Consider the following 14,312-nt stretch of genomic DNA (forward strand, 5'->3'; position numbering starts at 1 on the left):
ATACCTACTGTGAAGCATGGGGGTGGCAACCTCATGCTTTGGGGCTGTTTCTCTGCAAAGGGAACAGGACGACTGATCCGTGTACATGAAAGAATGAATGGGGCCATGTATCGTGAGATTTTGAGTGCAAACCTCCTTCCATCAGCAAGGGCATTGAAGATGAAACGTGGCTGGGTCTTTCAGCATGACAATGATCCCAAACACACCGCCCGGGCAACGAAGGAGTGACTTCGTAAGAAGTATTTCAAGGTCCTGGAGTGGCCTAGCCAGTCTCCAGATCTCAACCCCATAGAAAACCTTTGGAGGGAGTTGAAAGTCTGTGTTGCCCAGCGACAGCCCCAAAACATCACTGTTCTAGAGGAGATCTGCATGCAGGAATGGGCCAACATACCAGCAACAGTGTGTGGTAACCTTGTGAAGACTTACAGAAAACGTTTGACCTCTGTCATTGCCAACAAAGGATATATAACAAAGTATTGAGATGAACTTTTGATATTGACCAAATACTTATTTTCCACCATAATATGCAAATAAATTCTTTCCAAATCAGACAATGTGATTGTCTGGATTTGTTTCCCCATTTTGCCTCTCATAGTTGAGGTATACCTATGATGAAAATTACAGGCCTCTCTCATCTTCTTAAGTGGGAGAACTTGCACAATTGGTGGCTGACTAAATACTTTTTTACCCCACTGTATTTCAATACACTTGCATTGTATTTTATTTAATACATCAACTATATTGAATTGTTGTAATATATCTACAACAATTTCAGGGATTTGCATTTTTCTAATTTTATTTAAAGGGACACTAAACCCACATTTTTTTCTTTCAGGATTCAGATAGAGCTTGCGATTTTAAGCAACTTTCTAATTTACTCCTATTATAATTTTTTCTTCGTTCTCTTGCTATCTTTATTTAAAAAGCAGGAATGTGATGCACAGGAGTCGGCCCATTTTTGGTTGAGAACCTGGGTTATGCTTGCCTATTGTTGGGTAAATGTAAGCCTCCAATAAGCAAGCGCTATCCATGGTGCTGAACCTAAAATGGGCTGGCTGCTAAGATTTACATTCCTGCTTTTAAAAAAAAAAAAAAGATATAAAGTGAACGAAGAAAAATTTATAATAGGAGTAAGATAGAAAGTTGCTTAAAATTTCATGCTCTATCTGAATCATGAAAGAAAAATTTGGGTTCAGTGTCCCTTTAATTGGTCCTCCTTTTTCTGTATTTGTAAAGTATCTTCACACCTGAAGCTTGCTAAGGTTAGGTCTAACAAGTTGGTAAATGAAGATTATGCATTTTGAGATCCACATGATAGGTTAGTTAGTTCCTTGTGAACACTTATTAAAATGAGCAAATTGGCAGATATTCTTAAAAAACTGACTTGGGCTGTGCTAGTCTGTGAAGAATGGCTTTGTGGCCTCAATTTATTAAAGGGTCATTATAGTTGAAAAATGACATACTCTAATTCAATAGAGAATGTCATTGTAAGATTAGCGACCCTGCACCCCCTAATCAGCTTTGTCATGCAACTAGCACTGCTGATTAGGTCAGTTTTCTCTCTGTACCAGCAGTGCTCTGCAGATCTCGAGTGGTACTTGTACAAGTAAACACAGAGAATTGCACTTTAATTTTAAAGGGACAATCTAGTTAAAATTAAATCTTCATTATTCAGATAGGTAATTTTAATCAACTTTCCAGTTTACTTTTATCATCAATTTTGCTTTGTTCCCTTGAAACTAAACCTAGATAGGCTCATATGCTAATTTCTAAGCCCTTGAAGGCAGCCTCTTATCACATGCTTTTTAAATTGCTTTTCACAACAAGAGACTTGTTAGTTCATGTGGGCCATATAGATAACACTGTGTTCAGACACGGGGGGTTATTTAAGATTTAGCACAACACAATGCTAAATTTAAGACAATAGATAATAAACAGTTACAGTCATGTGATCAGGGAGCAGTCAAAAGATTCTTAGATACAAGGTAAACACAGAGGTAAAAAGTATATTAATATAACTGTGTTGGTTATGCAAAACTGGGGAATGGGTAATAAAAGGATTATCTATTTTTTAAAACAATAAAAATTATATTGTAGACTGTCCCTTTAAAGTGACATGCTCTTAAGCTGACAAAGTCAGATTTTCAGCCCTTGGGGTGCAGGCTTGCTTAGAAAAAAACAGTCTGCTTCTTATGCTCTCTCTCACTCCCTGACTGATTTGACATGCCCTGCTCTCCCTCAGTGGGCTGCACAACAGCAGGGTAAGGGGTGGTCCAAGTTGTGGGCAGCGGATGGCACCTTGCCTCAAATGCAGACAGTCAAGTTCCCTGCCTGAGAACCTTAGCCATTCGCTGTCCAACTTGCAATTTGTGAATAGCTGATTTGAGGATTTTTAGCATAAGTCGATTCACAATTGGTGCAACATGATGACAGATAATTACTATGTTAACTGTGAAGATATATAGCTACTCTATCAATGAATCCTGATAAATAAATATATAATTTAGATGCTTTAAAGGGACATTAAAAGCTAAATAAATGCTTGATAGAATGATTCATTTAAAGAAAAGATTAGTCTATGACTAACATGTTGATGTATTTTTTAAAGTTACATGTTAAAATATTGACAAAATAAGTGTAAAGTTTTAGTGTCTATAAAACAATGGGAGCTGCCATGTTGTAACTTAGGTTACCATCTCTGCTGTGGCCAATTAGGGACAGTTATAAATAGGTCACTAGAGTGTACAGCCAATGGTTGTGTAAAATATAACAGTGTTCTGCACCTCCTTTTCCAACCAGAGCTAAAAAGCTCACAATTTCATAATGGAATTAAAGGAAAAGGGGACAAAATAAATAATGAAATTATAAATTTTGTATTACTATCTCAAAGTGTTTAATGTCCCATTAATATGTGCTCAAATTCTCACATGTATTAAAATAAAATTACAGTAAAATAGCCATTGTTTTCCAAACAAAAGTTCAAAAAACATTTGAAACATCTATCTAGAAAAACATAATAAAATGTTTAAAATGTATAAAAATCCCAGTATTTAGTTAAAGGGACAGTTTACACTAATTTTCATATAACTGCATGTAATAGCCAGTACTATAAAGAAGAATATGCACAGATACTGATATAAAAGTCCAGTATAAAACCTTTTAAAAACGTACTTAGAAGCTCCCAGTTTAGCACCGTTGATGAGGTTAGGTTGGAACACCCATAAAAATGGGCTGGGAAAGCAAGAAAGGCAGACACTCCCTTCCCTGCATATGAAAAGACCCATTACACAAACAAGAGTCTGCAAACATCAATATACATCTAAAACTTTGGGGCTTGCTTAGGAGTCTGAAAATCAGCACAATGTTATTTAAAAATAAGCAAAACTATAAATTGTTACAAAACATTCCCAGATGGGATATATAAATGGATCATCTACAAAACATTTATGCAAAGAAAAATCTAGTGTACAATGTCCCTTTAACGCTTCACGTTTTGTTTCCCTGACAATGGGTAGATTAGAATCTGTAAACTCTACCGTTAGTCCTGGTAGCAAGCTATCCCCTGCTCCAGTAAAACAGAACAAGTCCCAATTCTGTATTCTTATGGCAGCATTCACACCCGCGCTCATGGGCTCCACTGTTTTCTTTTTAAGGACCAGCCTCTATATGCAACTCATTTTCTAACTCCTGGAATTGTGCTATCAACTATTTCACCGTTAGAAATCCAGTTCTCTTTTCTTAGCACCAGATCTATAGCCTGACCCACATCTTGCACTACATATGATGCCTCGACCAGGCTGGGATCAAGTCGGACGTCTCGGTGCCCATGAAAAACAGTCTCCTTGACACTCTCTTGTGAGTCTTGGGGCACTGTTCCTTGATTTCCATACACTCCCGTACACACTAGGATAGAACTGCAACTCTGTGGCTGCCCAGCCTTAGAAGGTGCACTCTGCAAGTACTGATTGTATAGGTTAGCACCATATATATCAGTCATTGGATTATCCCTAAAATAAAAGCATGAACAGATTAGAAGGAAACATTGTAGTTCTATGTTCAATTTTTAAAGGGTGTATGATTAAAATAAAACAAACTAAAAAAAAACAGTGTATGATGATTGGTGCTCTATCACTCTCAGCTGGGATATACAGTGTATGGTGATTGGTGCTCTATCACTCTCAGCTGGGATATACAGTGTATGGTGATTGGTGCTCTATCACTCTCAGCTGGGATATACAGTGTATGGTGATTGGTGCTCTATCACTCTCAGCTGGGATATACAGTGTATGGTGATTGGTGCTCTATCACTCTCAGCTGGGATATACAGTGTATGGTGATTGGTGCTCTATCACTCTCAGCTGGGATATACAGTGTATGGTGATTGGTGCTCTATCACTCTCAGCTGGGATATACAGTGTATGGTGATTGGTGCTCTATCACTCTCAGCTGGGATATACAGTGTATGGTGATTGGTGCTCTATCACTCTCAGCTGGGATATACAGTGTATGGTGATTGGTGCTCTATCACTCTCAGCTGGGATATACAGTGTATGGTGATTGGTGCTCTATCACTCTCAGCTGGGATATACAGTGTATGGTGATTGGTTCTCTATCACTCTCAGCTGGGATATACAGTGTATGGTGATTGGTTCTCTATCACTCTCAGCTGGGATATACAGTGTATGGTGATTGGTGCTCTATCACTCTCAGCTGGGATATACAGTGTATGGTGATTGGTTCTCTATCACTCTCAGCTGGGATATACAGTGTATGGTGATTGGTGCTCTATCACTCTCAGCTGGGATATACAGTGTATGGTGATTGGTGCTCTATCACTCTCAGCTGGGATATACAGTGTATGGTGATTGGTGCTCTATCACTCTCAGCTGGGATATACAGTGTATGGTGATTGGTGCTCTATCACTCTCAGCTGGGATATACAGTGTATGGTGATTGGTTCTCTATCACTCTCAGCTGGGATATACAGTGTATGGTGATTGGTGCTCTATCACTCTCAGCTGGGATATACAGTGTATGGTGATTGGTGCTCTATCACTCTCAGCTGGGATATACAGTGTATGGTGATTGGTGCTCTATCACTCTCAGCTGGGATATACAGTGTATGGTGATTGGTTCTCTATCACTCTCAGCTGGGATATACAGTGTATGGTGATTGGTGGTCTATCACTCTCAGCTGGGATATACAGTGTATGGTGATTGGTGCTCTATCACTCTCAGCTGGGATATACAGTGTATGGTGATTGGTGCTCTATCACTCTCAGCTGGGATATACAGTGTATGGTGATTGGTGCTCTATCACTCTCAGCGGGGATATACAGTGTATGGTGATTGGTGCTCTATCACTCTCAGCTGGGATATACAGTGTATGGTGATTGGTGCTCTATCACTCTCAGCTGGGATATACAGTGTATGGTGATTGGTGCTCTATCACTCTCAGCTGGGATATACAGTGTATGGTGATTGGTGCTCTATCACTCTCAGCTGGGATATACAGTATATGGTGATTGGTTCTCTATCACTCTCAGCTGGGATATACAGTGTATGGTGATTGGTGCTCTATCACTCTCAGCTGGGATATACAGTGTATGGTGATTGGTGCTCTATCACTCTCAGCTGGGATATACAGTGTATGGTGATTGGTGCTCTATCACTCTTAGGCCCAGATTACGAGTTTTGCGTTAGAGGCTTTGCGGTGCTAACGAGCAGTTTTCTCTCACCGCTCACTTACCTACAGCGATGGTATTACAAGTTTTCAAAAACCCGTTGTTAAAAGGCAAGAAGTGAACGTTGAGCAAAATTTTGCTTATTACCGCACTCCAATACCAGCGCTGCTTAAGTCAGCGTTGAGCTGGTGTAACGTGCTCGTGCACGATTTCCCCATAGGAATCAACAGGGAGAGCCGGCTGAAAAAAAGTCTAACACCTGCAAAAAAGCAGCGTAAAGCTCCTTAACGCAGCCCCATTGATTCCTACGGGAAAAGATTTATGTCTACACCTAATACGAACCCCGAGTCTAAACACCCCTAATCTTACACTTATTAACCCCTAATCTGCCGTCCCCGACATCGCCGCCACCAAAATTATAATTATTAACCCCTAATCTGCCACTCCGGACACCGCCGCCACCTACATTATACTTATGAACCCCTAATCTGCTGCCCCCAACATCGCCGAACCCTACATTATATTTATTAACCCCTACTCTGCTGCCCCCAATGTTGCCGCCACCTACCTACACTTATTAACCCCTAATCTGCTACCCCCAACGTCGGTGCCACTATATTAAAGTTATTAATCCCTAAACCTAAAACCCCCTAACTTAAATATAATTTAAATAAATCAAAATAAATATTACTATCATTAACTAAATTATTCCTATTTAAAACTAAATACTTACCTGTAAAATAAACCCTGAGATAGCTACAATAACTAGGTAGAATAGTTATTAAATAGTTATTAACTATTTAATAACTACCTAGTTAAAATAAAGACAAAATAAAGACAAAAAAGACCTGTGAAATAAAACCTAACCTAAGTTACACTAACACTACACTATAATTAAATAAATTAACTACAATTACCTAAATTAAATTAGCTAAAGTACAAAAAAACACAAACACTAAATTACAGAAAATAATTAACAAATTACAGATATTTAAACTAATTACACCTAATCTAATAGCCCTATTAAAATAAAAAAGCCCCACCCAAAATAAAAAAAACCCTAGCCTAAACTAAACTACCAATAGCCCTTAAAAGGGCCTTTTGCGGGGCATTGCCCCAAAGTAATCAGCTCTTTTACCTGTAAAAAAAAAATACAAACAACCCCCCCACAGTAAAACCCACCACCCACACAACCAACCCCCCAAATAAAAACCTATCTAAAAAAACCTAAGCTCCCCATTGCCCTGAAAAGGGCATTTGGATGGGCATTGCCCTTAAAAGGGCAGTTAGCTCATTTGCCGGCCAAAGTCCCTAACCTAAAAATAAAACCCACCCAATGCACCCTTAAAAAAAAAACTAACACTAACCCCCTGAAGATCGACTTACCGGGATTGAAGTTCAATCCTATTGGCTGATCCAATCAGCCAATAGGATTGAGATTGCATTCTATTGGCTGTTCCAATCAGAATTCTATCAGCCAATCGGAATCTAAGGGACACCATCTTGGATGACGTCACTTAAAGGTACCTTCATTCTGTGTTAGTCGTTGGATGAAGAGGATGCTCCACGTCTGATGTCTTGAAGATGGACCCCGCTCCATGCTGGATGGATGAAGATAGAAGATGCCGTCTGGATGAAGACTTCTGCCCGTCTGGAGGACCACTTCGCCCGGCTTGGATGAAGAAGTCTCCCGGTAAGTCGATCTTCAGTGGGTTAGTGTTAGGTTTTTTAAGGGTGTATTGGGTGGGTTTTATTTTTAGGTTAGGGACTTTGGGCGGCAAAAGAGCCAACTGCCCTTTTAAGGGCAATGCCCATCCAAATGCCCTTTTCAGGGCAATGGGGAGCTTAGGTTTTTATTTGGGGGGGGGTTGGTTGTGTGGGTGGTGGGTTTTACTGTTGGGGGTTGTTTGTATTTTTTTTTACAGGTAAAAGAGCTGATTACTTTGGGGCAATGCCCCGCAAAAGGCCCTTTTAAGGGCTATTGGTAGTTTAGTTTAGGCTAGGTGTTTTTTTTTATTTGGGGGGGGGGGGGGGTTATTTTAATAGGGCTATTAGATTAGGTGTAACTAGTTTAAATTTCTGTAATTTGTTTATTTTCTGTAATTTAGTGTGATAATTTTGTCTCACCAAACTTCAGAGAGTATTTAATAAAAAATAAAATAAATGGAATGTTGCTCTATTCTTGTAAACAGCTAATAAACATAACTTGTTCTACTAGCATGTTCAAGGTGAGCATTTACTTTTAGTAATTGAAATGAAAAGTATGGATTAAACCTCTATGAATGATAATAATAAATCTTATGAGAGATACTTATTAAGTCTCTTTTATATAAGCAATGATTCATTAATATTGTCAAAAAAAAGAAAAATTTGAGAAAAAATCCTTTATATTCAGGATAAGAAACGAAGTGATAGAGTTCAACTCTAGATAAAGTAATGGTAATATATCTTTCCTTTAGATTCACGCACTCACACAAACACTCTAAAATATATATACAAAGTTCCAGCACACACGCAATATAGACCAGCAAGGAGGAGGTTAATTCAGTGTAATGCACCTCAGGTAAGTAAAAACACTTAGCGTTATTTTTGGGAACCTTATGATTTGTATACAATACGATACCCAAACCAGCGTGGTGACAAGACCAGATTTTCCCAGGAGAGATGGTGTAGCGTGGAGAGCGGTAATAGCAGCAGAGTAAGTGCTAAACCGGAGATTAGTAGAGAGCGGCGTTCCGGTAGCAGCTTGTGTGAGTGTGGCTTCAGCCGCGTGTGATAGAGTTCCGGTAGCGTAGGGATACGATTAGAAGTATCAGTCCAAAAGAATCAGGAAAGAAGTGCAGCAAACTTTGAGATACAAACAGCCTTCAAAAAATAACATCCTTATGACCTGAAAGGGAAAAGTAAACTGCTTGGAAAGAGCAGTAGCACAGGATGAGAGAATCCACTTTAATTTTCAGGCACTGAGTAATGGAAAAGCACTTCCTTAAATAGGAGGAAGTGCTGATAGTCAGAAAGTCTTAAAGGGATATCACATCCCCCCCTTCTCAGGGAATCACCCCCGTGGATTCCAGACCAGGTTTAAGGGGGTAACGATGATGAAATGACTTCACCAGACGAGGGGCATGAACTTCTGAATGAAGATGCCAGGAATCATCCTCTGGACCATAACCCTTCCATCTGATGAGATATTCCAATCTTTGTCGTCGAATCCTAGAATCCAGTATTGATTCAACTTCAAATTCCTCTTGAAGATCCACTGAGATAGGAGGCGGAAGATCAACTGCCGTGCGTGTCATTGAATGAAAAGGTTTCAATAATGAAATATGGAAGGTGGGATGAAACTTGTAATCCTTGGGTAATGTGAGCTTGACCACATTGGGATTTATTATCTGCTCTATAGGGTAAGGTCCCAGGAACTGGTTAGCCAATTTCTTGCTAGGGACCTGAAGTTTGAGGTTTTTAGTAGAGAGTAACACTAAGTCACCTATTTTATAGTCAGGTCCAATCGAATGTTTCCGATCATAGTATTTCTTTTGGTATTCCTTAGCCTCAGCTAGATGTGTTTTCAATACTTTCAATCGATCTTGAAGTTTGGAAGAAAAATCTAAAGCTGAAGGGGAATTCACTGTTTTGTGGGACAAGGTTATAGTGTTAGGATGGTACCCATAAGTTGCGAAAAAGGGGGATGTTTTGGTTGAGGAACACAATGAATTATTATGAGTAAATTCTGCCATAGGGAGGTAAATTAGCCAGTCATCTTGCAAATGTGAAATATAACAACGTAAAAAGTGTTCAATGGTCTGGTTCAGTCTTTCTGTCAATCCATTTGTCTGTGGATGGAAAGCAGTAGTGTAGCGATGATCAATTTTCAGTAGCTTACACAAAGATCTCCAGAAGGAAGAGGTGAATTGGGTACCCCTATCAGTAATAATATTAGAGGGTAAACCGTGTAGTCTTACAACCTGATCAAGAAATACTTTAGCTGTAGTCATGGCAGTTGGTAATCCCTTGAGTGGAATAAAATGAGCCAGTCTTGTTAAATGGTCGACTACTACCATGATAGTGTTATATTGTTGTGATGCAGGTAACTCCACTATAAAATCCATGGCAATAGTACTCCATGGTTTATCTGGAATGGGCAGAGGTCTGAGTAACCCTATGGGTTTTTTATGTTCAATTTTATTTCTAGCGCAATTCTCACACCTAGAGACGTAATCATAAATATATTTATTCATCCCTGGCCACCAAAACTTACGACGGGTAAGTTCAATGGTTTTCTGTATCCCTGGGTGACCAGATAAGGTGTCATCATGGGTGTGTGTGAGAATGGAAGATCTTATTTTCTCAGGTACGTATAACTTTTCCTCATGATAAAAAAAGACCTGTAGTAGGATCTTTTGAACAATTCTGTAGTGGTATTGAATCATGTTTTAGAGCAGTGTAAATCTCTTCTTCTAAGGGTGTTAAGGTACCTATTATCTTTTCTGGAGGGATAGTGAAGTTAGGTTGTTCATGAGGAAGTAACTCATGAATACGAGAAAGTGCATCTGCCTTTGTGTTTTGACTCCCTGGTTTATAAGTTATTAAAAAGTTAAAGCGATCTAGAAAAAGTGACCACCTTGCTTGTCTAGCTGTTAAAGTCTTATTCTTCTTTAAGTATTCTAAGTTTTTATGATCAGTATAAATAAGGAATGGAATTACTGATCCTTCTAGTAGGTGTCTCCATTGTTCTAGTGAACACTTAATAGCAAGGAGTTCTTTATCTCCAACACTATAGTTAGCTTCAGCACAAGTCAAAGTTCTTGAATAGAACGCAATGGGATGAACTTCACCTGTCTCCTTATTTTGTTGGGAAAGAATAGCCCCAATGCCTGTGTTCGATGCATCAACTTCCAACAGGAATTGTTGATCAAATTTAGGCAGTGTTAGTATTGGAGCTGTTGTGAACATTTCCTTAAGACTATCAAAAGTCTTCTGGGCTTGTTCAGACCACTTAAAGCGATGTTTTATACTAGTTAATTGTGTTAATGGTCTTATTACTGAGGAGAAGTTTTTAATAAATTTACGGTAATAGTTTGCGAAACCAATAAATCGCTGTAATGCTTTTACTGTAGTGGGTGTAGGCCAGTCTTTAATTGCGGCTACTTTTTCAGGATCCATTTCTATCTTGTTTGGGGTAATTATATAACCCAAAAACTTTATTTTAGAGACATGGAAAACACATTTTTCCAGCTTTGCATATAACTTATGCTCCTTGAGACGAGTAAGAACCCACCTAACATGTTTTTCATGTTCTATGGAAGATTTCGAATAAATCAGAATATCATCTAGATATATGATGACACAGATATCCATTAGATCATGAAAAATCTCGTTGATAAAATGTTGGAAGGTTGCGGGAGCATTGCTTAGACCAAAGGGCATTACGTTATACTGGAAAAGACCATAACGGGTTCTGAACGCGGTTTTCCATTCGTGTCCTTCCTTTATGCGAATAAGATTATAAGCGCCCTTTAGATCTAATTTTGAGTAGATCGTGGCCCCATTTAATCTTTCTAGTAACTCTGGTATGAGAGGTAGAGGATACCTATTTTTAATTGTTATTTCATTCAATGCCCTGTAGTCAATAATAGGTCTTATTGTTCCATCTTTGTTGCGTACTAAAAACAGTCCTGCAGCAGCAGGGGATGTTGAGTGTGAGATGAACCCTTTTCGCAAGTTTTCATCTAAATATGATCTTAGATATACTAATTCTTCTTGTGAAAGGGGGTAAATCTTTCCATGTGGTATTTGAGATCCCGGTAATAAATCAATGGGACAGTCAAATTCCCTATGTGGTGGGAGGTTTTCTGCCTCCTTGAGGTCAAACACCTCTGCCAGGTCCTGATAAATTTGAGGCAGCTCATGTTCTATAGTAGAGATTACCTGATATGGAAAACAAGTTTTTATACAATAGTCAGAGTTAAAGTTTACTTGTGATGATGACCAGTCAATATGAGGATTATGTATTTGTAACCAGCTAAATCCTAAAATGATAGTATGCATGTAGATAGGTATGAGGTCAAAAGTAATATATTCAGAATGTCCTTGGTCAGTTGTTATGAGTAAAGGGATTGTCTGATGGGTAATGGGGCCCTGTTGTATAATAGAACCATCAATAAGTTTAACTGAAACAGGTTGTGTTTTGACAACAGTTGGAATTTTATTGAGCTTAACATATGCTATATCTATATAATTTCCTGACGCCCCTGAATCAATCAAAGCGTTAGATCGCACGTTTTTCTGATCCCATTGTAAAGAAAAGGTGAGAGTGAGATGTGGATTTTGGGTAATGTGAAAAATTTTGTGATTGAAGCTACCCTTACCCTTTTTCTGTCTCAATAGAGATGGACAATTTGTGACGGAGTGGTCTTTTTGTCCACAATAAAGACAGAGATTTTCTAATCTGCGTCTGGTTTTTTCTTCTGGGGTTAGAGGACCCCTTATAGTTCCAATCTCCATAGGAACCTGGTTTGAAACAGCTTTTTCCATGGTTGTAGAACAGGGATAGGAACGTCTGGGCACAACTTCATAGGAAGCTCTTTCAGCCTTTCTTTCACGTAACCTTCGGTCCAAAGTGGTGCTTAATTTCATCAACCCATTTAGTGTGTCAGGCATCTCTAATCGTGACAATTCATCTTTAAGGGATTCAGAGAGACCCAATCTGAATTGGTTCTTTAAGCTGATCTCGTTCCATTGAGAGTCATCTATCCACATTTGAAATTCAGTAATATATTCTTCAATGTTTCTTTTCCCCTGTCTCATAGATCTTAATTTATTTTCAGCTGTTATTTGAGTGTGGGAATCCTCATACAAGGCAGTCATAGCTAAAAAAAATTCTTCAAGCGAATCTAATATTGGATGTTCACTTTCAAAGAATCTATTGGCCCAGGAGCGTGGCTCCCCCTGGAGGAAGGAAATAGTGGTACAGACCTTTATCCTTTCACTATGGTATGTTTTAGGTCTAAGTGAGAAAAGAAGTTTACATGCACTTTTAAAATCCCTGAAATCGCTGCGCTTGCCAGAGAAGGGTTGTGGGTATTGTATGTGAGGTTCAGCAATTCCTGCTTCTTTCCCTGACATACAATCTTTTATTAAGGTTTTGAGAGCTTTATTTTCAGTTTGTACCTCTATTAAGGCTCTAGCAAGATATTCAAGTTTTTGATGAATATTAGAAAATTTATTTTTAATTTCATTTGGATCCATCTTCCAAATAATAAAAAAATAAACTTTATTTTTGTGGCCTGAAAATTCTGTGATAATTTTGTCTCACCAAACTTCAGAGAGTATTTAATAAAAAATAAAATAAATGGAATGTTGCTCTATTCTTGTAAACAGCTAATAAACATAACTTGTTCTACTAGCATGTTCAAGGTGAGCATTTACTTTTAGTAATTGAAATGAAAAGTATGGATTAAACCTCTATGAATGATAATAATAAATCTTATGAGAGATACTTATTAAGTCTCTTTTATATAAGCAATGATTCATTAATATTGTCAAAAAAAAGAAAAATTTGAGAAAAAATCCTTTATATTCAGGATAAGAAACGAAGTGATAGAGTTCAACTCTAGATAAAGTAATGGTAATATATCTTTCCTTTAGATTCACGCACTCACACAAACACTCTAAAATATATATACAAAGTTCCAGCACACACGCAATATAGACCAGCAAGGAGGAGGTTAATTCAGTGTAATGCACCTCAGGTAAGTAAAAACACTTAGCGTTATTTTTGGGAACCTTATGATTTGTATACAATACGATACCCAAACCAGCGTGGTGACAAGACCAGATTTTCCCAGGAGAGATGGTGTAGCGTGGAGAGCGGTAATAGCAGCAGAGTAAGTGCTAAACCGGAGATTAGTAGAGAGCGGCGTTCCGGTAGCAGCTTGTGTGAGTGCGGCTTCAGCCGCGTGTGATAGAGTTCCGGTAGCGTAGGGATACGATTAGAAGTATCAGTCCAAAAGAATCAGGAAAGAAGTGCAGCAAACTTTGAGATACAAACAGCCTTCAAAAAATAACATCCTTATGACCTGAAAGGGAAAAGTAAACTGCTTGGAAAGAGCAGTAGCACAGGATGAGAGAATCCACTTTAATTTTCAGGCACTGAGTAATGGAAAAGCACTTCCTTAAATAGGAGGAAGTGCTGATAGTCAGAAAGTCTTAAAGGGATATCACATCTAGTGTTTTGTTTTTTTGTACTTTAGCTAATTTAATTTAGGTATGTAAATTATTTAATTGTATTTAATTTAGTTCATTTATTTAATTATAGTGTAGTGTTAGGTGTAATTGTAACTTAGGTTAGGTTTTATTTTACAGGTACTTTTGTATTTATTTTAGCTAGGTAGTTATTAAATAGTTAATAACTATTTAATAACTATTTTACCTAGTTAAAATAAATACAAACTTGCCTGTAAAATAAAAATAAATACTAAGCTAGCTACAATGTAACTATTAGTTATAATGTAGCTATCTTAGGGTTTATTTTACAGGTATTTAGTTTTAAATAGGGTTCGGCAGATTAGGGGTTAATAAATGTAGGTAGGTGGTGGCAATGTTAGGGACGGCAGATTAGGGGTTAAT

At 38.2% G+C, this 14,312-nt stretch overlaps 1 protein-coding gene across 1 annotated transcript in view; it reads right to left on the bottom strand.

The window, feature by feature from the left end:
- Positions 1-1,398: 1,398 nt before the first annotated feature.
- Positions 1,399-14,312, bottom strand: part of HDHD5 (haloacid dehalogenase like hydrolase domain containing 5) — a 73,226-nt gene continuing 60,312 nt past the window's right edge. The window contains exon 8 of the mRNA XM_053718858.1: positions 1,399-4,007. Within this exon, the coding sequence (XP_053574833.1) occupies positions 3,674-4,007 (334 nt within the window). The 3' untranslated portion in view covers positions 1,399-3,673. The remainder of the gene's footprint in view (positions 4,008-14,312) is intronic.

Source organism: Bombina bombina, chromosome 6, assembly GCF_027579735.1.
Source record: "Bombina bombina isolate aBomBom1 chromosome 6, aBomBom1.pri, whole genome shotgun sequence".
NCBI classification, from domain to species: domain Eukaryota; kingdom Metazoa; phylum Chordata; class Amphibia; order Anura; family Bombinatoridae; genus Bombina; species Bombina bombina.